Source organism: Talaromyces proteolyticus, assembly GCF_021365285.1.
Source record: "Talaromyces proteolyticus strain PMI_201 chromosome Unknown BGW36scaffold_4, whole genome shotgun sequence".
Lineage (NCBI taxonomy): Eukaryota > Fungi > Ascomycota > Eurotiomycetes > Eurotiales > Trichocomaceae > Talaromyces > Talaromyces proteolyticus.
The window spans coordinates 819,416-845,778 of record NW_025764280.1 but is presented as its reverse complement, the minus strand read 5'-3'; the positions used below and the strand labels follow the sequence as shown (position 1 = coordinate 845,778).

General features: G+C 47.3%; 10 protein-coding genes across 10 annotated transcripts; 5 read left to right on the top strand and 5 right to left on the bottom strand.

Annotated features, from left to right (window-relative positions):
• The first annotated feature begins 283 nt into the window (after positions 1–283).
• On the top strand, positions 284–1,247 carry BGW36DRAFT_128403 (uncharacterized protein). The gene is made up of 3 exons (XM_046209335.1): positions 284–836; positions 892–915; positions 975–1,247. The coding sequence occupies exons 1-3, from the start codon at positions 349–351 to the stop codon at positions 979–981; spliced, it is 519 nt and encodes a 172-aa protein (XP_046074091.1). The 5' UTR covers positions 284–348; the 3' UTR covers positions 982–1,247.
• BGW36DRAFT_128404 (uncharacterized protein) lies at positions 1,248–3,907 on the top strand. Its single transcript, XM_046209336.1, has 4 exons — positions 1,248–1,510; positions 1,569–2,208; positions 2,263–3,235; positions 3,332–3,907. The coding sequence occupies exons 2-4, from the start codon at positions 1,572–1,574 to the stop codon at positions 3,534–3,536; spliced, it is 1,815 nt and encodes a 604-aa protein (XP_046074090.1). The 5' UTR covers positions 1,248–1,510; positions 1,569–1,571; the 3' UTR covers positions 3,537–3,907.
• A 2-nt stretch (positions 3,908–3,909) lies between these two features.
• Positions 3,910–5,241, bottom strand: BGW36DRAFT_128385 (Ser-Thr-rich glycosyl-phosphatidyl-inositol-anchored membrane family-domain-containing protein). Its single transcript, XM_046209334.1, has one exon. It carries the CDS (start codon positions 4,996–4,998, stop codon positions 4,282–4,284), a length of 717 nt encoding a protein of 238 aa, XP_046074089.1. The 5' UTR covers positions 4,999–5,241; the 3' UTR covers positions 3,910–4,281.
• Positions 5,242–7,996: 2,755 nt separating this feature from the next.
• Positions 7,997–8,885, bottom strand: BGW36DRAFT_425210 (Protoglobin-domain-containing protein; the record flags this gene model as incomplete). Its single annotated transcript, XM_046220086.1, has 3 exons — positions 7,997–8,324; positions 8,398–8,668; positions 8,732–8,885. The coding sequence occupies 3 exons, from the start codon at positions 8,883–8,885 to the stop codon at positions 7,997–7,999; spliced, it is 753 nt and encodes a 250-aa protein (XP_046074088.1).
• A 3,545-nt stretch (positions 8,886–12,430) lies between these two features.
• BGW36DRAFT_357044 (putative exo-beta-1,3-glucanase) lies at positions 12,431–13,821 on the top strand (the record flags this gene model as incomplete). Its single annotated transcript, XM_046213840.1, has 3 exons — positions 12,431–12,510; positions 12,564–12,964; positions 13,013–13,821. The coding sequence occupies 3 exons, from the start codon at positions 12,431–12,433 to the stop codon at positions 13,819–13,821; spliced, it is 1,290 nt and encodes a 429-aa protein (XP_046074087.1).
• A 1,012-nt stretch (positions 13,822–14,833) lies between these two features.
• BGW36DRAFT_278287 (putative peroxisome biosynthesis protein) lies at positions 14,834–16,360 on the bottom strand (the record flags this gene model as incomplete). Its single annotated transcript, XM_046210203.1, has 3 exons — positions 14,834–15,663; positions 15,717–15,984; positions 16,052–16,360. Coding segments are annotated over 3 exons (1,407 nt in total), but the record flags the coding sequence as incomplete, so codon positions are not given.
• A 262-nt stretch (positions 16,361–16,622) lies between these two features.
• On the bottom strand, positions 16,623–18,479 carry BGW36DRAFT_292785 (multicopper oxidase-domain-containing protein; the record flags this gene model as incomplete). The annotated part of the gene is made up of 2 exons (XM_046210933.1): positions 16,623–18,151; positions 18,209–18,479. 2 exons carry the CDS (start codon positions 18,477–18,479, stop codon positions 16,623–16,625), a joined length of 1,800 nt encoding a protein of 599 aa, XP_046074085.1.
• Positions 18,480–19,849: 1,370 nt separating this feature from the next.
• Positions 19,850–21,312, top strand: BGW36DRAFT_291964 (acid phosphatase PHOa; the record flags this gene model as incomplete). Its single annotated transcript, XM_046210883.1, has 2 exons — positions 19,850–20,032; positions 20,101–21,312. The coding sequence occupies 2 exons, from the start codon at positions 19,850–19,852 to the stop codon at positions 21,310–21,312; spliced, it is 1,395 nt and encodes a 464-aa protein (XP_046074084.1).
• Positions 21,313–21,646: 334 nt separating this feature from the next.
• Positions 21,647–22,098, bottom strand: BGW36DRAFT_357040 (uncharacterized protein; the record flags this gene model as incomplete). Its single annotated transcript, XM_046213839.1, has 3 exons — positions 21,647–21,761; positions 21,827–21,950; positions 22,008–22,098. 3 exons carry the CDS (start codon positions 22,096–22,098, stop codon positions 21,647–21,649), a joined length of 330 nt encoding a protein of 109 aa, XP_046074083.1.
• A 711-nt stretch (positions 22,099–22,809) lies between these two features.
• Positions 22,810–26,318, top strand: BGW36DRAFT_425203 (putative importin 11; the record flags this gene model as incomplete). Its single annotated transcript, XM_046220085.1, has 7 exons — positions 22,810–22,974; positions 23,041–23,141; positions 23,202–23,342; positions 23,401–24,434; positions 24,485–24,957; positions 25,017–25,205; positions 25,257–26,318. 7 exons carry the CDS (start codon positions 22,810–22,812, stop codon positions 26,316–26,318), a joined length of 3,165 nt encoding a protein of 1,054 aa, XP_046074082.1.
• Between the last annotated feature and the right edge of the window lie 45 nt (positions 26,319–26,363).

The window sequence follows — 26,363 nt, the reverse complement described above, 5'->3', positions numbered from 1 at the left end:
CCAATCCCTCCGTTGTGGCTCTACAAAGAATGGCACTTGCGGGGACCATCTTTTTCTAAAGCTGCTTAGGAGAGTACCTTGACGCAAACCTTTCATCGATTTTCGATAACTTCAGGAACATCTCAACCAAGCTTTGCGGCGTGACCTTCAGCAATGGCACGAGCTGATGCAAATGGGCTCGTAAACGGGTAATACAGCAGGGGTTCTTCCCAATTAAATTAGGTGCATAAATAGAGTGCGCTGTTGCAGCTGCGCCGCATTTTCACTCAGGTATTTAATCATCGGCAAAGATCCGCTCTCTGCCAACTAATGGGGGGTAATTTGCATTGCCCGCTTTACTGATGTAAGATGTCGTCAGGCGAACCCGTTGCCACTGAGAGTATTCTCAAACAATATGGGATCACGATTATAGAAGATGTATATTCTCCAGCGAAGACTAAGCACATCCTTGATGGCGAGAAAATCGTCGAAATTCCTGATTCGGTACAATATGTGCGAGAGACCCTTCTGGACATTGATGTCACAATCCCAAATACTTTCAAGTCTTTTTTCGATGAGGAGCTGCAAATACTCCGTACGAATAATGGGGATACTTTGGAGATTCAAGACGTTGTTCCACCCTGGTCGGCATACATCTCGCTTCTAGAAAATCCAGTATCGACCAAGAAGATAGATATCGAAGCGGCGGAGCAGTCTGTTGAGCGAATCGCACAAGTTGCTCGAAAGGCACGACGACTAGTCGCAGAGAGTGCTTCTCAGGAAAAATGGAATTCCTTTTTGAAAACACACATTTTTCAAAGCTTTGGGGATTCTAATTCCGTAAATAGCAAACATAGGTAAGTCCACTACAATGGTCAGTGGTGGTTGGAAGCTAACTGTATGATATAACAGCGAGCTTTTTGATTCATGGTATCTGTATGCGAATATTCTACTGCAAGTTATTAGTATAAGCACATCTGGAAACTGACTTTTAGGTACTAGGGAAAGCAATATTGAGTGGAAAAATGTATCAAAGTCATTTTTCCATTATAACCTCCCTCTAGGAACTCCAAAACCAAGTTTTACGTACGGATTTCCAGTGCATGAATACGGTGACAATCAACAGTATAATGGGCTTCTCCGTCATGGAATAGTAGCGAACTTCTCCTTTGAAGTCCTGAGGCACTTGAGCATATTTGACTATCTTTTCGTATGCCCTGCCTTTAAGTACACTGATTTGATTTTCAAAAAAGAACAAGCGCTAGTTAAAAGTGACTTGGTGTGTTTTCCTTGGGCTGTTGTAGAAACACAATCTACCGGCAAGAACAATGACGAGGCTAAGCTTTGTTACTATGAAGCTGGTTATGCAGCTTATCATGCTCTGAGGATACTTGAAAGCCTCTATAAAAAAGCCTTTTCTGGTAAAGAAACATTTACGGTGATCCCACCCGTCACCGCTATTACCTGTGCTGGCCCCGAAGTTCGAGTGTGGCTAGTATTCGCTGATAAAAGGTTGTTCCAACTACAGAAGGTACTCAACAGAGAAGAAAATATTGCAGTTGAAATAAACGAATACTAATAAATCGCAGGTTATGATCTGTATATGGTCCGGGAATCTAACCTCAACATGGTGTGTGTTATGTCTTCAGCAGATAATTAAAAATATGACTGGATGGGCGACAAGAATACTCAAGCCAGAACTTTCATCATGCATCAGTCGAGTTATATCGGAATCTCCTAGTGTTTTCGTTTATCCGCTTGATCATCTCGGTAAAGTTAAAAAAGAGTGGCATGAGGAACGGATCACAAAGCAATCGGATTTGCAAAAAGGAAACAAAAAACAACGTCCTCTGTTTGGCTACCCTCCGGCTGAGAGAAGCTTCGATATATTCATGAGTACGATCAAGCCTGCGGCTAATACTGCATCGGAGTTATCAAAAGAGGATGGAAAACCACGTCCTCTATTTGACGACTCTCTGACTCAAAAAGACTCTGATCCATTGAACAATACGGTCAAGTCTACGCTCAACGCTGCATCTGATTTACCAAAAAAAGCCGGAGAACTAAATCCACTATTTGGCTACCCTCCGACTGAAAGACAATCTGATACATTGACGAGTACAATCAAACCCACAGTCAATGCTGCGTCGGGTTTGCCAGAAGAGACGGGAAACCCACATTCTCTATTTAGCTACCCTCCAACTGAAATACGCTCTGATAGATCAATGAGTACGGCCGATGCTACTCCAACTACTACTACTACAACTAACGTTACCCCCAAAGCTACGGCCGATACTACGACTCCCTTGGCCTCCAGGAATGTCGAACCTGCCACAAGAGGGAAGAAAAGAATTATGCACAACGGGAGATATATTACAATAAATCTTCCCAGTGTTGATAATCGAAAATGTCATCTTGGAAAATTGAACAACCTCGACGCAGATGCACTGGGATCCGATAACTCAGTACACTTGCCTAGAGAACCCGAAACTGCACCAGCAGCTAGGGTTGAGATACAGGGGGAAAGTGCATCAGATAACACCGTGACGCAAGGTGGTGTTGGTTCTTCAGGTTCTTCTCAGGGAGCCAGCTTCTACACAGCTAGGGAGATTAGTTCTCCAGTAGAAGATCTTTCTCAAATGTACTGCACTTACGAGACTACTAAATCGTCCTCTAGAAGAGCGCATAACACGTGGTGGGAGTCGTACTACTTTGGTCTTGATGAAAATCTTGATAAGGGTGAGGATAATGACGAGGATAATGGCGAGGATAATGGCGAGGATAATGACGAGGATAACGACGAGTATAATGACGAGGATAACGACGAGGATAGCGATGACGATGACGATGATGATGAGTCTTACGTTCCATCTACTAACAGTGATATGGACATGAGTGAATCGGAAGCATCATCCGAGTCTAGTAGCACTGATGAGGAAGCTACCACAAGCATAACCAACACAGATGGCGAAAGGAACCCATCAGAAATAAACAACGAAGAAAACGCGAACAAAAGCACGGACCTCGCGTCTCAAGGTGTTTCTTCATCAGGTCGGATCAGACTTCTCAGTGAAATTGAGATAAAAAAGACCCTGTTGAAAGCTGTATTTGCTCTTGATAAATCTGAATTCGCCAGTCTCAAAACTGTTCCGGAGATTCTTCAAGGTCTTTCCAGGGCCGAACTCTACAGTGCCCTATGGCGGTATTCAGAAGCCGAGTATACCGAGGATACCCCCAAAGAGATTGATCAAACCATGTTAGTCGACTTTCTAGCTGCTCGTTTCGGTGTTTATTCAGTTGGCGAAAAGAAACGTATGCTGCTCTTTTATCCACTAATATTTGGCCCAAGTAGGTCCAAAGATGAGATTGACCAAACCAAGGCGCAACTACAAGATATGAGCAAAACTAGTCTAGGAGAAAACCTCCTTATATTCCTCTGTTCCCCAGATCTGTTTTTCGATATATGCTCCGATTTTTTGAATCTAGATCATGTGCTGAGAATAGGGGCCGAAGCACTCGATATCATTCACTCGAAAAGCCCATTGCCAATCGACTAGTTGTGATTGGATACATGGACTGTTGGATATTGGTTATACCTATCGAATAGGGCATCTACTCTCTTTACCATTGGTCTTGTTTGTCATTCGTTTATTGTCCTATATGACTATACTCCACACCATTTGTTCTGCACGTGACGAATGCCTTGCTTAAACATTTAGCATTTTACCCTTGAAGCCGACAACCTTGACATCAAGCCCTAGCCATTTCCAATGGATTACAATTCACATTTCAAATCAATCATGAGCGTCTCATTTTTGGTGCAGTTGGCGTTTGCTTCATGTAGGAATCGAAATTGATCAATAACAGGTGACGGGTGTTAGTTGAGAATGGACGTCAATTGGGAGGCTGCCTTTACTACTTTAGCAGGGGCAGTATTAGGCATGTCAATACAGGTTCATATACCTTACTTATCTACACTCCACAACTTGATCATACATGAGCAATCAGAGAACCAACGTCTATACGTCGTAAAATCACGTGTCTTTCACAATCCATCATGTTCTTCTCTATGTATACAAGTGGGTATGTTCAGAACAAGCAAATCATCAGAGGCAAAAGAGGAAACAGATCAAATATGTGACATGGATGAATTACAAAAGCTCTTGCTAATTTGGGATCAATATCTCGACGATACCGTACACAAAAGACAACAGAGCATGACTATTCTCTTCGTACTTGAGATTACATTAAGAAGAGAAAAAGCCACACGAATCAAGCAAATACAAAGCCGTCAGCCATCATTTAAAAGGCGAGAAGAGCGGCAAGACCGGCGATAGCACCGACAGCGCCGAAGCTGGCCATGTTGTGGTCAGCAGCGGCAGTGAAGACAGGCGAAGTGGGAGCAGTGCCTGGAACAGTGGTAGGGACACCGGGAGCACCAGGGGTGCTAGTGGGGAGACCGATGGTGCCAGTGCCGAGAGGGAGCTTGGTGGTCCAGGTCTTGGTACCAGTGGGGAAAGGAACGGCAGGCGTGCTGGGAGCGACAGTGGCGGTAGGAGTGGTAGGAGTGGTAGGGACGACGATTGAGGTGGTAGAGGCGGTAGAGGTGGTGGCAGGCTTAGCTCCAGCCAGGATACCGAACTGAGTGGTGTACTGGTAGGTCTTGTCGGAGTAGTCGATGAGCATGATACCGTATCCACCGGCAGAAGAGGCAGAGGGAGTAAGGCCCTCGGGAGTCCAGGAGAATTTGCCGCTGTTGGGGATTTGGGAAGCGATGGTCAAGGTCGGGACACAGTTGGTGGAGGGACCCTGGCACAGAACCAGGGCGACAGGGCCGGGGGTGGTGGGTTGCCAGGTGATCTCGTAGGACTCGCCGAGAGTGGCCGGGTGAGTGGTGTCGGGAGCACTGAAAGGGTTGCCGCTGGGGGCCTGGCCACTGGCAGTTGGGTTGAAGGGAGTTGGGTACTCGTAAGCAGTAACAGCGGCAGCGAGGCCGGCGACGATGGCGAAGAAACGCATTGTGGGGTGAAGATGCGAGATTTGAAATGGAAAGTTGGGAGTAGTGGTGTTTGCTGGTGGATGCGACGGGGTGTAAAGAACGACACGAGCCGATGGACTCTGGATATTTGAACTCGAGGGAGGGACTGGAGTGAGATGTGTTTCTAAAGAGAGAAAGAGAGGAGGCAGTGAAACTGCGCGCAGGCAAGCGACACCGAGTCTTAAGTAACAGCAGCGCCCCCAAGCGCAGCAGGTGCGGCTCCGCCTCAGCAGTGGTACTTCCTTCCTGGTATGCGCCTAATAGTCGTCGTATTATCTCATCTCGCTCGTCATTTTACTTCCTGCTTACCTCCACGCTACTGCTACTTGGTACAGAGACTGTCCAACCACAGCACGCCTGCCCCTTGGCCCGGCCCGCACTAGACAGGGCCCATGCCGCCGGATGCGCCAATCAGACACTGCCCAGACAGCGGCTGAATGCACGCTATGCCCAGTCTAGCCTAGCCGATGTCACTGTCACGATGCTGCACGCAAACTCGGAGCCTGTTGGTGGGCCCGGCGGGGCTATGGTGCCTGGCTAGGCCGTATTGGGATAGACGGTTACCATTTGTTGGCTCGTGCCAGCGCTCCCATTCGCGAGCCTCGCTGACCCTGCTATGCCTGACTCGGTGCAACGCCGCTATTTCTGGCATCGCGCTGACCGGTTACAGTCGCCCTTTGCTGTTGATCGTAATCAACTATCATGTCTGGAAGCAGAATCGCTGTAGGGCCAGGCGTACGCGTTCCTCTATAACTACACCACAATATTATTGCAATACTTCGCGGTCTGCATTCCATACTTGTTCCTGCCAATATCTTGGCACCTGCCAATGACGCCAATGTCTCTCCCATGTGGGCCGAAGTGGGTGGCGGCAAAGTCTCCGACTGCATGACACAAGGACATTTAATTTTGCCCTTTATGCCAATTTGCCCAGAAAATAATCTGGTCCAGGCTGGCATTTTCGCGCACCAATGGGACAGGTGCTCCGCCCCGCCCAACAGTGAACTCGCTGTTCAGCAGCGTTATCCTTATTATTATTATTACCCTCATCTACTTAACCCGTCTTACTATGATTTATGACATTTGAAGTTTCAATACTACTCCGTACTTATTAATGTTATTAGTATCCGCTTGACCATAGTGCTGCGGACTGCCTAGCTCATTCTAATTAATATCCAGTAGCCAGCCTGGAATCGCCGAGCTGAGTATGATATGAGAAAATAACGCTTCTAAGCTAAAATCATCGAGACCACCATCCAGACCGCCAATAAACTTTGACAGTGGAGTGGTGGCGCAATAACTAGTTTGTTTTTCCTAAGAAAAACCGCAGCCCTGGACAAGCGCCGCATAATCACCGTCGATATGGATAATACGGAGTGTCGGCGGACACTCCGCCGGCTGGCCGCAGGGAGACAGGGCCGTTTGACGGTGTCTTAGAATAGCCTGGTCGCTAATAATAGCTGTCTCCATTACTATACTGTTTTAGTGCACTCCAGAAACTATTGGAAAATGTACCATGGTAGCAATAGCAATCGCTCTGTCGTGAACATGCTAGATCTGAAGTTGCGGATAAAGTGCGCAAAAACTTTCAATCTTGCAGTGTCTATTATTACATACGTTTCGTATTTAGATGCTCCCCAGACCACAACGGTCTGCTTTATGGCGATCCTAAATGGGGCCGCACGAAGGATAGTGGGTGGAAAGGGGGGATCGGCGGTAGATCAGCGATGGCTACAGATGCATAGTGGAAAAAAGGTACGCGTCTATTACTAACGACGCGTCTATTACAACGTTCAAACTCGTGTTCTTCTAGATGCTACCTACTTTCGTTGCAAATGTCGAATTTCTGATTCATCGCATAATGTGGCCTTAGGTGTCTAGATATTTGCATGGTTTGCAGCAACGTATGTAAGCATCGGTAAGCCAATTCGGCAACTGCCAAAGCCCATAGAGATTTGATAGCGGCTGCTGTCTGAAGTAGTTTCTCAACTTTAACCATTGGTTTTGAGGAATATCTACGGCGATGTGACAGAGACTTTGCTGGCGAAACAACTGAAAGAAAATTATCAAAGGGCTACAAGGTTTATAACAACCCTCTGCTGAGCTTTCTCTAATGCAGAAACAAAACAAACAACAGACTCCTGTCAACGATGAAGAAAGAAAAGCTGCCAATGATAACCACCTTGAAAAATCGACCAACTCTACCTCAATCCTAAGGCCGTGGTGATAGTAGTGAAAGGGTAAAGTCGCCAATAATAATCACTTCAAACAATGGCCTGCCACTCGCTACAGTCGGCGCAAATATCGACTAGTTATATACCGAGCAAGATAGGGAAGACAAAGCAACATATAACAACCGGACGATTCCTCGACTATTCTCAATAATCTACAGTGTACTTTCTTTTAAATAAATTTCAACGCCAATACTCTGTCTACGCCTTTCATTATTAAAAATATTTTTTCACTGCTAAAGGAAATTCAGAAATTTATTGTGGACACTTTCCGATCTATGCAAGGAAATGATAATGATATGTGTGGGGATGTGGAGTGCTCTCAGCCCCGTTCGCACGTTTTACTCGTCAAACACGATTTCGTGACAAGGACTTATTATATTTCCGTTTTATATTCGTTGATAATAGAATATAATATGGGCGTTTGTTATTGGATGAGTGGTTTGCGTGGGGATCGCTCCCGATGACTCTTGTAGATGATTATATTTATGTATGTAGTTGGAACGAATTAGGTGGGTTGGTATAGACTGCTTGTTCATGAGCTTGTGGCTGTTGACAGATGATTTGTTAGCGTAATTCGAGGTTATATATTGGTGTTTTTTGAAAAACGGCGGTGAATACCAGCTTTACTATGGCGTTGGGCTAGTGTGGGGCCTTGAATGTTGTTAGTACGCAGCCTTTAGACGATATGAATGTATCGCAATCCATTGTCTCGATTTTTGTACACGATCTTTCAGAAGATTGATAATTAAGCCGCGACATCCTCCGCCTGCGAATTATCCGCGTCAATAACTTTCTTCCCGCCCAAGAACCCTTCCTCCTCAACACCCCTCGCCGGCATCTCATCGCCATACTCATCGCGGCCATCTGTCACATACCATTTCGCAAATAGGTCGTTTTGGATCCATATCACCTTGGCTAGGGCCTTCACCAGTGCGATTTTTCGTGGCAGGTGCAGCCGTGGATGTGACAGGATAGCTTCGGTGAAGGTATCCTGGATGAATGCGAGACAGGCGCCGATGTGGATGTATTCTACGTGAAGGGGGTGTTGGCGGCCTTGGCCGACGTGCATCATGCTGTAATGGTATAGTTTGATTAGTATTTCTGTTTTGCTTGTTTTTTTTTTTAAAAAAAAATAGGGAAACGAACCCAACTTTATCGAGATACTCCCAGAAATCCATCTTGCTCGGGTCGGAGCATAGTTTGATTAAATACCCCCTCAGGAACATTTTTCGATGTGCGATTTGCGGACTATCTTCACTCGGGAACTCATCCAATGGACCCTCGAAACTGGTGCTTCGTGTTTGGAACGCGCGTGCCGTGATGTCATACTGAAGCAACTTGCGGTAGACGATATTGACAATTGCAGGAATTAGGGCTTTGATGTATTTCGATCCACTGATCAAGGCTTCGATGTCATCTGCACATTTGTGAGTTATACTATGAAATTAGAGTTATTATGCAAGAAGATTGAGTGGCGTACCAGAACTAAAGTCGAGAAAGGAATGTAGATATTGGATTCGGCTTTCAAGGTCAGTGTACAGGTCCTTTCGATCAATGTGTTGAATGGGCCGCGGCCAATCTTTCATTGGACACGTGGGTTCTTTGACGCGCGGAGGATCCTCGGTTGACGGCATATTGACTTTGATTGTTAAATATTTACTTGCACCGCTTGTCGCACTGCATGAATCAAGGCTGGGAGGTCAAAAGACTAGAGGCAGTCAAGCGCTTAAGAACATCTTGAAAGCTGTCTGGCTGTCAAACGTCGCGGCATGTCACATGGTTCGACTCGGGGATGTAAGCGAAAATTGACTCAAAAGCACTCTGCTAGGATCTTCCAACAATGGGCATAGTGTATTCCTCGAGCTGGAAGTTGGAGGTCGCATGATTGTTCGGATATCGGCGAAAACGCGGATCGGCTCTTCCCGGCGCCCAACCAACATCTGGTCAGAGACAGATTTTGATGGCTTCCTCAAAGCTGGATTATACACGTCTGGTGTTGGACGTCATCCCTGCTGGGAAACCTTGATTTCAAATCACTATCTAGCGACTAGGTGTGCTTTGTCCCCCTAAGCCCGTAACGAATCCACAGAGAGCAATTCATCGCTGCAATCATCGACCATAGCTGGCAGTATTGCAGTAGCTTCTAATCGCCCAACTCGTATAAACTCCGACTACAAACACGTGGAGAGTAATAGCCTCCGTGCTTTCCAAAGTTTACATTCCACGGTAACTTTATCGTGAACAAGGCCAGAGCAATCGACGAAGCCCATTGTCGCCTGGCGTCAATTCGTTGCATTGTCTATTGATAATGGAATACATATCTGGCTTCGGAAAATTCGCAGAGTCGATCGATGTTTGCGGTTTTATCTTGTCGCGTTAATCGGCAATACGCTCGCTCGAGATTATAAGAAAATCTACATATGTAACTTAATATAGTAAGTACTCTAAGTTATATCTCTTAATTAATTCTTAAAGTCTTTAAGTCTACCTTTAAAATTTTTTAAGTTGAAAGAAATATTAAGATAAAAACCTAGGTACCTTTAATTATTATTATAATCAGATAATAAAGCGTCAAAAAGTTTCTCCGCATATTGGAAACATAGTGCGTCAAGCGGTGAACCACTGATGCGGCACACAGTAATAAAACTCCGAGAAAGCTTCTATGCAATAATATCTTCCTCATGCAAATTTTCTCGATAGATAGCATTAATAAACTTAGTTATTGACTGGTCCTTGTCTGCGAACACGATGGAAAGAGTAGTCACTATTCCACCATCTAGACCGTCTATAAGCCTTGCATCAGCGACGTAAAAAAGGGCAATTGAAAACACAGCTATTTGTATTCACTCTTCCTCTCTCTTTCTCTTTCCGGGCCGTCTTGGCTCTTTCGATAAGGCTAGATCCTTGGTCATGAGAATCTCATGCGCCTCACGCCCCAAGAGCCTATAGCGGTGATCAAAGTTCCTCAGAGACCAGGTAGTAATACACAAAATTTCGAATACTACACAGAATTTCGTCATCTCTTACCACAAATCGAGGCTCTGTGTCATGAATCAACTTAGTGCATTTTTGCACTGGATACACCAGCACTCCACCTTACGAGAAAGGCCAATATCCTCAACCCCCTTCACTCTCAAATACTCCTAAAGCGGATATTCCGTGCTCTTGGCAGCAGAGCTGGCGATCACTGTAGAAGCTTCTTCGCTAAGAATCCTAATACTGACTTAAGCGACACCAGTGACATACATATAGGTTACGCCCACTAGTTGATCACACCAGCACACCCACTTTCGGCACTAAATGAAGCACCTAGAGACTTATCTCAGGAGCCCCAACCTTACCAGATTTTCTGCCACTTACTAGGCCAGGTCTAGTAAATCAGATAATAATACTTTTAAAGGAACATATAATTTCCGATTTTATTAATAATAAGAGAATATATGTAAGACCGTTGATGCCTTAGCGAGGCATCCATGTCATGTGATTTGGCGGTTCGTTCCATATATAGCGGGTTAAGGGATTAATCACCATTGAGCGATTAATGTTGGTCTTTTGGCCTTGTTGGCTGGTTAGGGCTGTTCCCCAAAGCCCTAGCTTACAATTACAGGCTTTGAATATATCAAAGCTTTAAAGATATGGTTTAAAGGGAAGTTGATTTGGGATAGCGAAGCTGAATAGTTGTGCTTCCGAATGCAGTCGCAGCGCTCTATCGATAATAAGCGAACCTATGCATGACTGGGCGCAAGAGAGTAGGATCGTGGGCCATCATGCTCGCGGCCGATGCAGTTCCTGACGACACTGTTTTCGGAAGTGGCAGCTTCCCTTTCCGCGCTGCACCCAGGAAGGCACCGATAGACCAATCAGAGCGCCGCCCTCTGAAGGTACGGTCACTAGCCAATCAGCGGTTGCATCAGAGAATATACACCATCGCCTGAACAAACACTTTCAACACAAGCACATCATATTCAAATATACTGCAACGCAGGATTCAGGGAGTATACAGGACCCAAAGTACTGCGCGTTGCGAGTTGACCGAGGCGTGTTATCGCTAACGAATCTATCGATAAGCAATGCGCAGGAAGGGGCAAGGACCACATAATTCGGGTTGTCAGGAACAAGCTGCCCCGCCTTCTTGTCTGAGACAACGCATAACTGCGTTAATCATATGCCAATAACACAGTCCTCAGTTACTTGGACGGTCGCTATCCACATACATCGGGTGCATCTCGAGTAGCAGACGTTTCTCTCTTCCGGGTCGAAACATCTGATTCTGTGTTAGCACAACATGGAACTAAAGATAAGGAAGCACAGACGCCTTGAAAATGACATCGCCTAGCGCTGCTTGTTCAGTGCAATAGGCTCAGGTCGAATACCTAATGAACTATTGATGAGATTGGTCACACGGAGGAAGCTTCTCTCGCAAACACAGCTTCCGAAAGCGTACAAGCCTCATAGTGGACCATCTTGGATTACTGACAATCCACGAGCGGACCCGGCCGTAGCTTGATGCGGCTGTGACTTGCAGGTTTATTGTAAAAAATCATGGCATCTATGCCAGATAATCATCCACATTCCTCGACCGCCGGATCGTGGGCCTGGCTCAAGATCAACAAGCACGATCGATCGATGGTTCGTTTGTCTAGCAGCAAAGCCACATCCACCAGGTCCAGGTCCCGGTCCAGAGTCATCGAATGGATATCAGGATCCCGTTTCCAGACACTGCAACCTTCACCGAACTCGAAATTTCTGGATCCCGGGGTTACCATCGCCTTCACTTTGTGTGCCCCTTGTGCCTGCCTTGTGACAGTTGCCCTGGCCCTCTGCTGCACCTTCCTGATTCCCATCCAATAGAGCCGGCCGGCCGGATTTAGACATCACCTCTGACATCCTGCTCCATCTTCGACTTCCCATCTTCCATTTACCATCTGCATCCTCATCGTCATCGTGATCCACCAACTTGTCTGGGTCGACGATACCCCAGATCTTCTGGCCATTACGTGGCTTGATATCCTTTGGGAGGTCTGCATCCGGTCGTGTGCTACCAAATTACTTTCACTACTTATACCCATCATACCTCTTTGTTATTTCACTTGTGATCTATCATTGAGTGATCTATCGGCTTCAATCGATTTGAGGCCAGCCTTTCGTCCTTTGATACCTGGCTGTGTCAATACTAATAATGATCTTCTCTACGATCCGAAAGCCGGCCCTGGTGGCACTTGGTATTGTGTTGGCTTTAGTGCAGGCTATTCCTTCGAGGTAAGGTCTTCATTTCCGACAACTTGGCTCGCATTTTGCTAACTTGACAGCAGTACACTACGTGCCAAGCCACGCAGTCTTTCCTTTGATTACAACAACCAGAAAGTCCGAGGAGTGAATCTCGGAGGATGGCTAGTACTAGAACCATGGATTACTCCCTCGATTTTTGAGAAAGGAGGAGACGCCGCCGTGGACGAATGGACTCTTACACAGTGCCTCGGCAAAGACGGTGCACAAAGTCTGCTGTCACAGCATTGGAATACCTTTATTACAGCTGCAGATTTCCAGCAAATTAGCGCTGCTGGTATGAACCACGTTCGCATTCCTGTCGGCTATTGGGCTGTCGTACCTCAGCCTGGTGACCCTTACGTCCAAGGGCAGTTGGACATCCTGGACCAAGCTATTGAGTGGGCCCGTGCAGCAGACCTGAAGGTCATTGTGGACTTGCATGGTGGTGAGTTTTTTTTGTTTCTCCAAGAAGAAGTGACGCTAACGGTCATAGCACCGGGATCCCAGAATGGTTTTGATAATAGCGGCCGTCGAGGGTCTATTGACTGGGACCAAGATCCCACACACGTCAACATAACATTAGATGCGATCCAGGCCCTTGCTGAGCGATATGCGCAATATACTGATGTGGTCACTATTATTGAGGCTCTCAACGAGCCCATGTCTGTCATGGGCCCTTCCGGTGTCGACTTGAATACACTGAAACAATTCTACTATGACTCATGGGGTCGGATACGTGCGGTTAATCAAGATACCGTTCTCGCAATGCACGATGGATTCCAGGACATTGATTCATGGAATGGCTTTATGGGACCTGACTCAGGTGTCTGGAATGTCATGATGGACACTCATCATTACGAGGTGTTCGACAACGGACTTCTGTCTGATAACACTGACCAACACGTTCAGTCAGCTTGCTCCTTTGGAAAGAACAAGGTTAGCCCCACCGACAAATGGACGGTTGTTGGTGAGTGGACTGGAGCCATGACAGATTGTGCCAAGAATCTCAACGGCCGCGGAGTTGGTGCTCGGTGGGATGGTAGCTACGGATCAGGAAGTTCCTTTCACGGAAGCTGTAACGGATATGCTCAGGGTCAAGTGACTGATCTATCAGATGATGCGCGTACCGACATCCGTCGATTCATCGAAGCACAGTTAGATGCCTTTGAGTGTCATACTGGCTGGCTGTATTGGACTTGGACCACTGAAGGCGCCCCCGAGTGGGATATGAAGGAGCAGCTAGCCACCGGTGTATTTCCCAACCCAGTAACAGCACGCCAGTTCCCTGGACAGTGTGACTAGAATCACATTACCCAGTTTTAATTGCGTGTGGAATAATGTAGTTGTGCGGGATTGTCTATCATACGACCCTCCTTCCCTTTCTTTTCGTGTTCCTCAATTATTTTCACCCCTTGACATTGCTACCTATTGATTACGAAGAGTTTCTTTTTGTATGGGCTACTGATTCTTGGATAATAATACATACCTAATTCGTTCATATTCGTTCATATTCGTTTATGATGAGAGTTGTGCGTACAATTAAATAAATGCAGCTCCTAGTATTTCTGGTGTACCTGCAATTCCACATACAGTGTAGGCAAACCTAGGCAAAAGTTCCAAGGTTCTTTGTACGCAAGCCTGGGAATTGGTACAGCATACTCTCAGGTTTTGGACCAGCTATTGGACAGCATGGGCTTGCAAATGACAGCCACAGGTACAGGGGAATATAAGATCTACGAACTTGATATTTCTGGCTATTCATCTTCGCTTATTATCATGGATACCTTTGATGATACACATGTGTTTTCACGGACTCGAGCATGACTTTATTCAAATACGTCTAGTACTAGTACATTTACTTCATCAATATCAATTGATGTAGGCGTAGTTCATCATAAATATTCAAAGGCAACACGAAGTACATGTAAGTTATATGTTTCATGGGGACGAGAATACAGAGGATATAATATTATCGATATATATATATATATAAATACACGTACTATTTTCGACTGTGCTAATTGAATGGTGTCAATGCTAATTACTTCGTGTGGACTAGTGTCGGATGCAGTTATATGAGCCGTGCTCTGGATATTAGTTACTGACCCTAAGTTTCTTATCGACGAACTTGGGAGAATCTATTTGCCAGTTCTATTATTTTCTGCGTATCGTATCCGCGTTTCATCATTCAGTGGGTGGTGCTGCTAGCTGGTGATCGGGTGTAATACATATCAATAGGATGCTGCGAGCACTCTCAGGCTTGGGCTTATTCAGAATCGGTTGGTTCGTGCCTAGAAGTATCGGTGTCGGAAAAATCCTTGTCAATCGTCGACCACATATTCGACCCGTCTAATGCATCATTATCAGCGTCAATATGCGGAAGATGCTCAACGCTGTCGTGATGTTCTGTATCAAACGCCGCCCCGTTGCTGGTCTCCTTCTCGACAACACTTTCATCTGCAATGGCAAACCCAACCACCTTCGCACTCGTTGACGAGCGCGGCGCTTCTTCAAGAACGTCACCATTCCATGGTTTGCACTGCTTGACGATCTCGCCGCAGCGAAAACATACCCATCCCTCGCCCTCTTCCGCTTCTAGTTTTTCCGTAACGCAGACAAAGCAATAGATACAGCCGCATGGGATTGTTTCGTACGGATTGGTAATATCTGTCTGCGCCGAGCCGATTATTCCTCCTGACGATGCGCCGAGGATGTCGGCTTCGGACGTTGCCGTTGGGTTTTGGTCGTTATAGCAGATGGCGCATGTTCGCTCGGGAAGAAAGGCGAACTGTCCCTGCTTTTCACTGGGTTTGTCGCCGTCTTCTGCCGAGGAAGCTTTCACTGCTGCCACGGTCTTTTTCCACGCTCGCGATACCCATCGTCGCCAGCGACTGATGCCAACAAGAGGGAGGAGAAATAGGAGGAATTCGGTAAATGCATGCCATACTAATTGGCGGTTGAGATATTCGAAAGAGACTTCGCGGCTAACTTGGTTCGAAGGGGGTGCAAGTCGGATTCGAAGAACTCGGTCGATCAACGTTCGGTATCGACCGTTCACGAGGAAGATTAAGAAAGACGCAAAAGCTGCGACAGAGTGTGTGGTTGATACAAGGTTCGTAATTCGAGAGAAAAGACGAACATCTGCTGATGGCTGGGAAATCGTTAGCATGGCGGTAGATAGTAGTCAACGCTTTAACATGCCTCTTCATAACCATTCTCGTGGTCAATCAGCCAGTTTTCCCATTTTTCCCATGCGTATCGCCCACCGACAGTAAATAATCCATATAATGTTTTTTGCCACTTCGTCGGTGGAGATGGGATTAATGACTTGCTGCGGCTATCGACGTATTGAAGACCTTGTAAAGCCGCGCCGTACGAGGCGTTGTGATCCCAAATCGAAATCTTGAACAGAAGAGCGCGGAGAGCGAGCTGAATCTCGGATGCCCAGTCATCGCGAATATGAGACTGTCATAGCAAAGAGACAACTTAGAAAATTGGACATTATTGAAAGGAAAATATGAGATTGACATACCCCGTAATATTTCAGAGCTTCTCCAATCTGGCCATTTAGTAACCCAAGCAGCTCTTCGTCCAAGAGCTCCGAATCAACCTGCCCGACACGAAAGTGCGGTCGCGTACCTTCTCGTCCCTTGACGGTATTCCAGATATTCAGCCCTGAGCCGGAAAGTCGGTTTAAAGGAGATGGTAATCTTTGCAGGGCCGCAGCGTCGATGCGCGACGTTCGTTGCTGGTCCGCCAGACGGGCGCGAGCTTCTGCCTCCAACAGGCGACGCCGCTCCAAAACCCGTCTTTGAGCGGCAGCAAAATTCGCAGAAGTCATCGCTGCACCATAGCTATTTAATGTCGCGGAAACGTCAGTCGACGATACACGAGGAGGAAATCAGATTAATGTTTCGGAGAACGTCAATCGTTCCAAATCACAATCAATTGCCGCCACGGACCGAGGTTCAAGCTCCCCACGTGACCTCATGCTCCGAAAGCAGCCAAGAGACGTTTATTGTTACAGAGCTCAACGACATCAACAATAATATGTATATATTCTATCCAATATAACCGATGAATGCAAAATGGCAAAGCAGAGTCTATATATTGCAGAGCCCCTGTACATCGTCAGGGAGCGTCCAGTCTTTCATAATGTCGTTACGTGATTGGAATTGCATCAACAATCCAGCTTCGAGATGCCACGCTATGTGGCAGTGAAAAGCCCACATTCCCGGATTGTCGTTGACAAAACGGATCAAGGTCCATCCATACGAGTCTACTATTATCGTGTCTCTCCGGAGGGGATTGGTAGTGTTAAGTGAATCGTAGGTACTATAGTCGAAATATTGGCTCGCAGATGATGCCATCACCCAGAACTGGTGTCCGTGAAGATGGAACGGGTGCGATGAATCGTCATAGTTGGTAACTAGAACATCGACTACGGCGTAGTCAGGCAAGTCAAGGATATACTGGTTCGAAAGGCCATAGCCGGAAGCAACCCCAGTCTGATTGAAGGTAGCATTACCAGCCCGAAGTGCTGGTACAACGGTATTGAGGGTGGGAACATCCGATTGAAACCATGTTGTACCATTGATGTATGCTCGATCTAAAGCATTCTCTCTGATTGCAAAGGAGAACTGGAGACTGAAGAAGAGATCAGCCTTTGGAGCTTGTTGGACGTCGGCAGGCACCAGGAGAGTCGTGTTCAGGTCGACACACAAGACATTGGGGTCCTCCCCTGGCCATTCCGCTGAAATGCCAGACACCGGGTCAGAGGCGTTGTTAGTGTAGCTGAGAATCCCCTTGATACCAGCAGAATCTAGTACAGGGTTCGAAGTAGTGAAACAGTACGTGTCCAATGTTGCACGAATCCAATAATTTTCTGCAGATTGATTTGCGTTCAGAATAACAGAGTAGCGCTCTGCAACGGCAATATCTAACCGATTCACGTTGAGGGGCTCCACCATGGTAGAGTCCGCCTCGATGACAGACAAAGTGTGATTGTCCACTGCAAATTGGAACATGCCAAAGCCACCGGCATTGACCAGGCGGAACCGGTATCGCTGGTTTTGCTGGACGTTGAACTGAGCCCTAGTGGAGTTTGCATAACAGGTGTAGCCGTCGCTAGGGTCTAGAGACGAACAATCAAAGTAGTTCATTCCTTGAATGAGTCCGTTGTCCGGGACAGGCTCATTGTTTTCGTTGCCCGGTGCAAGATAGGCATCCACGTAGGTCGAACTCATGTTGTGGTAATAGTCATTAAGAAGGACTACCTGGTCATGATCATACATGCTGCGGAATTGTGCTTCTTCCGGCGCGTGAATAATCAGGGGTCCGAAAAGACCGTCCATGTATTGTGTTTTATAATGAGAGTGATACCAGTACGTGCCATACTGCATCTCCACTGTGAAATTATAGAGAAAGCTTCTCCCTGCTGGAATGGGACACTGGGTGATTCCAGCAGTGCCATCCATCCAATTGGTCCCGTTTTGATAGAGCCCATGCCAATGGAAGGTCATTGGCACGGATAAGTTATTTGTCACATTCACCAGCACTCGATCTCCTCTGTTAACGCGGATTAACGGGCCTGGGTATTGTCCGTTGATTACATATAAGCTTCGAAGAACGCCTTCCAACGGGGGTTAGCGTTGAGTCCAGTGGCAGGTATGCCTATTAAGTTGCTTACCATCAGGATAGCCCTGGATTTCAGAAATCGTAAAATCAAAATTCCGCGTCGTAGGTGCTGCATTGATATCCCATGTATCTATGTCTAAGATGTACTCTGAGGAGTCCCGCCGCCATGATGGCTGCGGAGAGGAAGTGTTTGATGCTGGTGTGCTCGTTGGTGTGCTCGATGTCAAGTTATCGCCGTGGTGTTTCAATCCAAGTCCTAAACCTGCACCCAAGCCAACCGAGATAGCGATAAATAAGACAACGGATATACCGATTAGCAGCATGTGTCTCTTTCGACTCCCCTTGGGTGGTGTCGCTGGTTCTGTCGTATTTCTCGGTAGAACCTCTGGCGAAGCAGATTCGCTCTGCTCGGTGACCTTGTCCATAGCGAGTGATGTGCCGCCCTGCCACAGGGCAGATACCTCAATCACAATGGTTCAGCAGATTTTTTTCGAGTGTATCATCTCCATGCAATTTGATATGCTGCGGCCCTTTTACAATGTCTATCTCCGCGGGTCACGTGTTGATAGAAGCTATGATCGGGGGCTCGGAAACGCCGATATGGGCGAAAGTCCAGGGTTCGAAATTTCAAGGTAGCATCGCAGCCGGTGGTGGGCCGCTCACTGCTGGTTAGTGCCAAGTATGTCTGCAACGAGCTCTTGCCAGGCGCTCAGACTGGACGGGGATGTGATTCTGGCGTTCGCCCTGGCGATAATAGCCTTGTGACTCGTGAGTCTTGCCCGAGTGCCGAATTCCGTGGAAGAACGTTCAATCAACTCCTCTGTCTGTTCCTTGTGGATGCAGTGCTGCATTATTCTCCTGGCGGCTCGAGAGATCGGAACAAGCCGATGGACCACAGAGCAACAATCCGAGTACTAAAATCGTACTAATGCGCGTACGTAGGTGATAGTGTGAGAGTAATCATGGCGTCCTCGCTTCTAGAAACGGAGTAGAAAGCAGCATCGAAAAACGCGATGTCACGCAGCGCCGCGCATTGCGAGAGGCAGTCAGAGACAGGCACGGGCGCACGTGCCGGCAACGGGCGATCAGCGCGAAGCTTGGCTGTGGCTAGCGCAGCCTTCTCGCAGCCTAGTGCGAGAATTCTAGCCACTTAGCGCCGCCTTGCGGGTACCCCTTGTGGAGAGCTGCTGCTGTCCAATCAGCGGTCACATATTAGTACACCTTAATACAACTTAGCACCTTGGGTTGAGGTCCGGCTACAGCGAGTAACGACGCGCCGCCGCCCATCGTGCTCAGTCCTCGTCGTCCAGTCTGCCTCGCATCTGGCAAACCGCGACGCAATCCGATTTTCTGCGATCGCGCCAAACCCGCCGTGGCAGCTTGCATTGGCTTCGAATTACAGCAATGACTCGCTGAGATTGCCGGCCCGCCCGCGAAGCAAGGAACAACCAACAATCAACGAAGCCAACAAAGTCAAACACAGCTGTTCCTAGCATGCGACGGAGCTGTTTATTCTTAGCGACCCGTCCTGTCTTGCGTGCCACGTGCTGACGAACGTCTCCCTCTTGCTTTACCTTTTATATATTAAGCCAGCCAGCCTACTCAGCTGCTCCCTCCCGTCCGATCGAGAAGCGCCGTTTGACTTGACTTTTTCGCCGTCAATTGCAAAGACAGTAGTAATTCCTGCGTCAAGATGCAATCTGCACTTCTGTTGCTCGCCTCCGCTGGCGCTGTGTCCGCCCAGCTGGCCACTACCTCAGAGCCGTCGCTCTCGCAGATCCAGCAGGCTGCTGCGACTGTCGTCCCTTCCTCGCCCACCTCCAACGTCGGGGGCGCGGTGTTCAAGAACTTCTACCAGGTCTGGCTGGAGAACATTGTAAGTCGGAATGGAGCGCAACGCTCTCGACAGCTACAGAACTAGCCCTAACAAACACACGACGATAGGATTACGATGCCGCTGCTGGCGACGAGAACCAAAAGTACCTGGCCTCCAAGGGTATCACCCTGACCAACTACTGGGCCGTCGCTCACCCCTCCGAGCCCAACTATGTCTCCGCTGTCGGTGGTGACCAGTTTGCCATGGACAATGATGACTTCATCCAAATTCCCGCCAACATCTCCCACGTCGCCGATTTGCTTGACACCAAGGGCATTTCCTGGGGTGAATACCAGGAAAACACCCCCTACCCCGGTTTCCAAGGCTTCAATTACTCCAACCAGAAAACCTATGCCAACGACTATGTTCGTAAGCACAACCCTCTGATCATCTTCGACTCGGTCGCCTCCAATGCCACTCGCTCGACTCGCATCAAGAACTTCACTTCCCTCTGGGACGATGTCGCGAACAACAAGCTTCCGCAGTGGGCTTTCATCACTCCCAACATGACCAATGATGCTCATGACACCAACATCACCTTTGCCTCGGTCTGGGAACGCGGTTTCATTGAGAAGTTGGAGAACTCGACTGACTTCTGGAACGAGTCCCTAATTCTGCTCACCTTTGACGAGACTGAGCACTACCCCATCGGTAACCGTATTTTCTCCATCCTTCTCGGAGGTGCCGTCCCCAAGGAGCTGGTTGGAACTACTGACGATACTTTCTACACCCACTACTCCACTCTGTCCACCGTCGAAGCCAACTGGGGTCTCCCATCTCTGGGCCGATGGGATTGCGGTGCTAACATCTTCCAGTTGGTGGCCGACAAAGTTGGATACACCAACTACAAGGTTGACACTAGCAACTTGTACCTCAACTCTTCCTTTATTGGCCCTCTTTCCACCAATGATTACTCTAACTACTCGTCTGTCTGGGCTGCTCCTGCCACCGGCAACGAGACTTGTGCTGCTGGCCATGGTATTCTTCAAGCTGTCAAGGACACATGGGGCAAGTTGACTCCCACGTACAACTACACCTCTCCCTTCCCTTACGATACCGTTTCCGGCAAGGACATCAAGGTTTCCTTCTCCCGCAACGGCACTACTTGGATCTCCGGTGTGAACGACACCAAGATCGCTACCACCACCTCCGGTACTTCTCCTTCCTCTACTTCCTCCACTGCCGCTGCCACCAGCTCTGGTGCTGCGTCTGTGAATGGTGTCTCGGGTGGCTTGGCTCTTGCCTTGAGTTCCTTTATTTCCTTTGCTGCAATTCTGTAAACTGGGATATCGTGTGGGACAGAAGTTTCAATCATACATTTCTAATAATTATGACGCAATTTATGCGATAAAGTCGCTGTGGACTTTGAATGTCATGTAAGAAAAAAGCAGAAGAAAGTTGCAATTAAGACAATGCCAATGTCGAAGACTAGCATTAACGTAGGGAATATAGTGTAATGGAAATAGTACAACATTCTTATTCCTATGCTGCAGGAATGCATGTGTCATTTACGTGGCTATTTCATCTACCATACTATACAAGTTAGTATTGCTCATAAAGCAGCGCATGGGTCCTTGATGACCACCTCGATTGACATATTCAATTGATCCCCGCTCAAAAGTTTGTTCTTCGCACAGGAACACCATCATCGCCTGGACGCTGCTCCGAAATTCTGTTAATTTTATCCTCGGGGCCGCCGGGGCCCTCAAAGTGATGAGCTTCAGTCACTCTACGCACCACAATCAGCCCTAGCTCAAAAGAATAGACAGATTCTCCAGGGATCAGACAACTTACCTTCCGCGAGCATCAATATCTCCACCTTCTTCAGGTGGGATCTTCCTGCTTCCACTTCCACCGTATCGTACCTCGGATCCAGGGAAGTCTTTCTCGACCTGTTGGTTGACGCCAGACTCGGTGGCTATTTTTACGCTATATTAGTTGTGAATACCACATTAATATGCTGGATAATTCGCACCTGAGACGCTTTGTTTCCCGGTTCCTTGTTTCTTCTGGTAGCTGTTGAGGTCTCTCTCGGCCAGGTATGCCGTATGTCGAAGATCAGACATGGTGGAAAATGTCAAGGAGTGAACAATCAGTTATGATGATTATATTGGCTGATATATTCTGAGTAGCTCGAATAAATGCTTGGTCTCATTTTTATATATTGTAATTAGAATGATTTTCAGATTCTGCCCCGACCCAGGGGAGTTGCATCATTCTACATCATGTAGATGTCATTCCTCCCCACCTGCTTGGCGATGTTGATCCTTGGAATAATGATAAAGAGCTTTTAGCATTCAAATGTTGTTTCTGCTCGCATAAGACAGCATTAAAATTCACTCGTGCATCAAAACACTGCTAGAATATTCACTGCTGAAGTGCCGATCCTTGTTGTTTACTCGTAGGGCCCAATCCAGAGATGACTTCATCCCTGCGCGGGAGCCCTAACTCCCCGTTCCCCGGCGGACCAAGGGTCTAGCCCTAGGGCTGGAAAAACGATCATCCGGCAGTGTTGACTGTCCCGCCGATCCATACGCGGGGAATTGCATGTGCAAACAGTCGATGGGAGAATTAGCCTATTTGATCTTTCCTTATCTTAACCGTGCCTCTTGATGAATATTCTAGGCCTCGTCTGAATTCTCATAGGGCCTTTCTCCTTCCAATTTGTCTTTCCCATGTTTGCTAACCACATTGCTTTGGCCCTCACTCGCACTTTTACGTTGTGCATGGTCACGACACATTGATTTGGCTGACAAGGGTTTTGGCTATTGCCAAACATGTCAAATGCTTTAGAGCTGCCTGGTGAGGCCAATCCTTTGACTGTCCAGAATCTCTTCTATGCTTTAGAAGGGGCGGCGAGTTCAACACACCAACGGGTGCGGGTTGGCACCCAGCAGCTCCAGCATTGGGAAAAACAGGATGGCTTTTATCCTCTGCTTCAGGTTTGTTGCCACCCTTGCCCGAGTTCTTGTGTGACAGTTCTTGCTAAGAGTCCCCCTCGATTTTAGGAAGCATTTCTGCGTCATTCCCTTCCCATAGAAGTTCGTTATCTGGCCATCATTCAACTAAAGAACGGTATCGACAAGTACTGGCGCAAGACGGCTACGAAGTATGCTTGGTTCTTCTCAAGTATTTTTTTAAATACATCGTTATGCTAAGACTGAATAAGTGCTATAAAAAAGGAAGATAGGGACCGAATCAAAACCAGAGCCCTCGAAGCCGGTATTGTGGAACCGTCACCGCAATTAGCTCTTCACAATGCTCTAGTCGTGGCTAAAATTCTACGTTACGAGTTTCCTAATAGCGAATGGTAGTGCTCATTGATTGTATATTGTGCCTAGTTTTTTGCTAACAACATTCCTTTATAGGCCTGAGGCTATTCCTTCCCTGATCTCTTCGCTCCGTACCGCTGCTCAGCCTGGCACGAATCCGATGCAACTTCCACGAACCCTTGCTATCTTGCTGCAAATTATCAAAGAGCTTTCGACAGCACGGATGCAGAGGGTGCGCGCGAGCCTTCAATCCGTGTCTCCCGAGATATTCCGACTGTTGGGTACCATCTACATTGAAAAAGTGAACAGCTGGACCACTCTGTTAGAACAAGGTTCCCTCGATAATGAGGTATTGTTGGGACTACTCGAGCAGTCTCTGACATCTCTCAAAGTCCTCCGTCGATTAATAATATCTGGGTTTGAACATCCCAGCCGGGACAAAGACGTTCAAGAATTCTGGCAACTTAGCAACGCCCAGTTCACCAAGTTTTTCACTTACGTTGAATCAGGCTCCAATCTCTCTACTCAGGTAGTGACTTTCATTGGGAAACATCTTCTCCAGCTTTCAAAACTCCATGTGGAAATGGCGAAATCCCATCCTGCTTCTTTTGGGCTACTTTCAGATTGCGTTCCACTAGTCAAGTCATATTGGACTATTGTATCCAAACTTGGAGAGATTTACGAAGCCGAGACTCAAAATATAGATGGTGGGAGCAGCGAAGATTCGGAACAGAAGAGTATAATAGATCGACTTGGCTTAAAGGCATTGCTACTAATACGCGCCTGTGCCAAGATGGCCTTCCACCCAGTCCATACTTTCAAATTCCAAAAGCAAGAGGAAAAGGAGGAAAGAAACAGATCAGTGGAGCTTGTCAAGTCACAGCTATTCACTGAAGACTTCGTAATCATGGTTATGGAACTGCTCATCTCGAAGTTTTTTAAACTTCGTCGAATCGACTTTCAGGAATGGGAAGAAGAGCCGGAAGAATGGGAGAGAAAAGAAGATACGATATCTGAAGCATGGGAGTTTTCGATCCGGCCTTGCTCGGAAAAGCTCTTTTTGGATCTTATTATTAGTTTCAAAACACTCCTGATCCCACAGCTATTGAATGTCTTCTATTCCTTTGCAAGTGAGTGCACGTCTCTTTCCAAAGAATTGGATGTCATCTAACTTTGATAGATCCACAAAATCGCGATATCCTGATGAAAGACTCCTTATACTCTGCCATTGGGCTAGCTTCCGCCTGCCTGGAGCAACATCTAGACTTCAACACTTTTATTGAGTCCACCCTTATCCCCGAAGTGCAGATCCACGACGAAGGCTACAAAGTGTTGCGAAGAAGAACTGCAATTGTAATCGGTCAATGGATGCCTGTGCAGCCTGAAAAGTTGAACCATTCATTCATTTATCAAGTGTTTCAGCATCTATCAAACAGGGATGATCCACTAAACGATCTTGCTGTTCGTATTACAGCGGGACGGCAACTGAAAAATGTTCTGGATCCATTCGAATTTTCTCCTCAAGCGTTCTTGCCCTACGCTACTCCAATACTGCAGAATTTGCTCACGTTGATTCAAGAGGTCGACCAGGCTGAGACCAAGATGGCGCTGTTGGAGACAGTGAGAACGGCTGTGGTGAAGATGGAAGACCACGTATGTTACCTATGATAACGTGGGTTTCATGACTTGACTAATTTAGCTGATGGATCTAGATTCTGCCATTTTCGGACCAAATAATATCTCTTTTACCACCACTCTGGGAACAATCCGGAGAGGCACATCTAATGAAACAAGCCATCTTGACTCTGCTCTCGTCCCTAATGAATGCGCTCAAGGGTGACTCGGTCAAGTATCATGGTGACCTTCTGCCACTCATCGAAAACTCGTTAGAGCCTGGATCGGTATGTCAATTCTCTTTTCCACCGGATGTTTTATTTTCTGATGCCGGTTAGGAAAGTATCGTATACCTGCTTGAGGAAGCACTAGAGCTCTGGGCTGCAGTGCTTACCCAGACACCAGCTCCTGCCTCCCCTGGAGTTTTATCGCTACTTCCCAGACTCTTCCCAATATTTGAGGCAGCCACAGATAGTGCACCGTTAGCTCTCCAAATCGCCGAAAGCTATATTCTCCTTGCTCCCCAGGAAGTACTTAACGACCAAAACCGCACGCCATTTCTAGTTTCATTAGAATCCTTGCTGTCATCTGCTTACCGTCAACGTGTTGGGGTGGTTCCTCATTTGGTAGAAATGCTCATCCGGTCAGCCGAGACCATTGATGGAGGAAGCACAAATTCGTACAATGTCATCGCTAGATCACTTCTAGACAGCTCTTTTCTACATACCATTCTAGAGGGTCTTCACTCCGCCCACCAATCCAGCCAAACGACTGGACCGAACCGAATAACATCTGATATATATGGTGTTCTTGAAACAGACTACTTCAGTGTTGTAGCAAGACTAGCGCTGGGAAACCCACAAGTATTCTTTTCCGCCATTTCGACAGCAACCGGGACTTCCGAAGAGCAGGTTCTATCCTGGCTTCTAACAGAGTGGTTCTTTCATTGGGACAACATCGGCTTGGTAACGCAGAAAAAACTGCACGCTCTCGCCCTCACCCAGCTGCTCGCGATCAGCACAATAAAGAACGCCCCTCCCCCAACCTACCTTCTCAACCATCTCCAATCCTACCTCACCATCTGGACCGATGTCGTCACCGAACTCTCCGAAGGCACTGAAGCAACCGACGACCCACACGCCGCCAAGGACTACCTTATCTACTGGAATAAGGCCGAGACGAGCGCTGCCAGCATGGAAAACGAGCCACCCGAGAGCAAGCGTCGCCGCGAATGGGAGTCCTCCGACGTAGTCCACCGCATCAACATCCGAGACTTCATCAAGGAGCGGCTGCAAGCTGTAATCAACGCATGTGGCGGCGCACAGCAGTTTCAAAACGAGTGGTTGGTGAATGTCGACCGCGAAGTCTTGACTGAATTTGGCTCGTTGGGGATTTTGTAATTGAACAAACAAACGTAAAACGCGCTACTCAGAGAACTTCTTTAG

Excerpts from the sequence above, each read along its gene's own strand:
- BGW36DRAFT_128403 (XM_046209335.1), top strand. The coding sequence starts at position 349 with ATGTCGTCAGGCGAACCCGTTGCCACTGAGAGTATTCTCAAACAATAT. Across the intron at positions 837-891 it reads TCCGTAAATAGCAAACATAG|CGAGCTTTTTGATTCATGGT; the intron begins GTAAGTCCACTA and ends ATGATATAACAG.
- BGW36DRAFT_128404 (XM_046209336.1), top strand. The coding sequence starts at position 1,572 with ATGATCTGTATATGGTCCGGGAATCTAACCTCAACATGGTGTGTGTTA. Across the intron at positions 2,209-2,262 it reads ACGCTCTGATAGATCAATGA|CTACGGCCGATACTACGACT; the intron begins GTACGGCCGATG and ends TTACCCCCAAAG. Across the intron at positions 3,236-3,331 it reads AAAGAGATTGATCAAACCAT|GTCCAAAGATGAGATTGACC; the intron begins GTTAGTCGACTT and ends TGGCCCAAGTAG.
- BGW36DRAFT_128385 (XM_046209334.1), bottom strand. The coding sequence starts at position 4,998 with ATGCGTTTCTTCGCCATCGTCGCCGGCCTCGCTGCCGCTGTTACTGCT.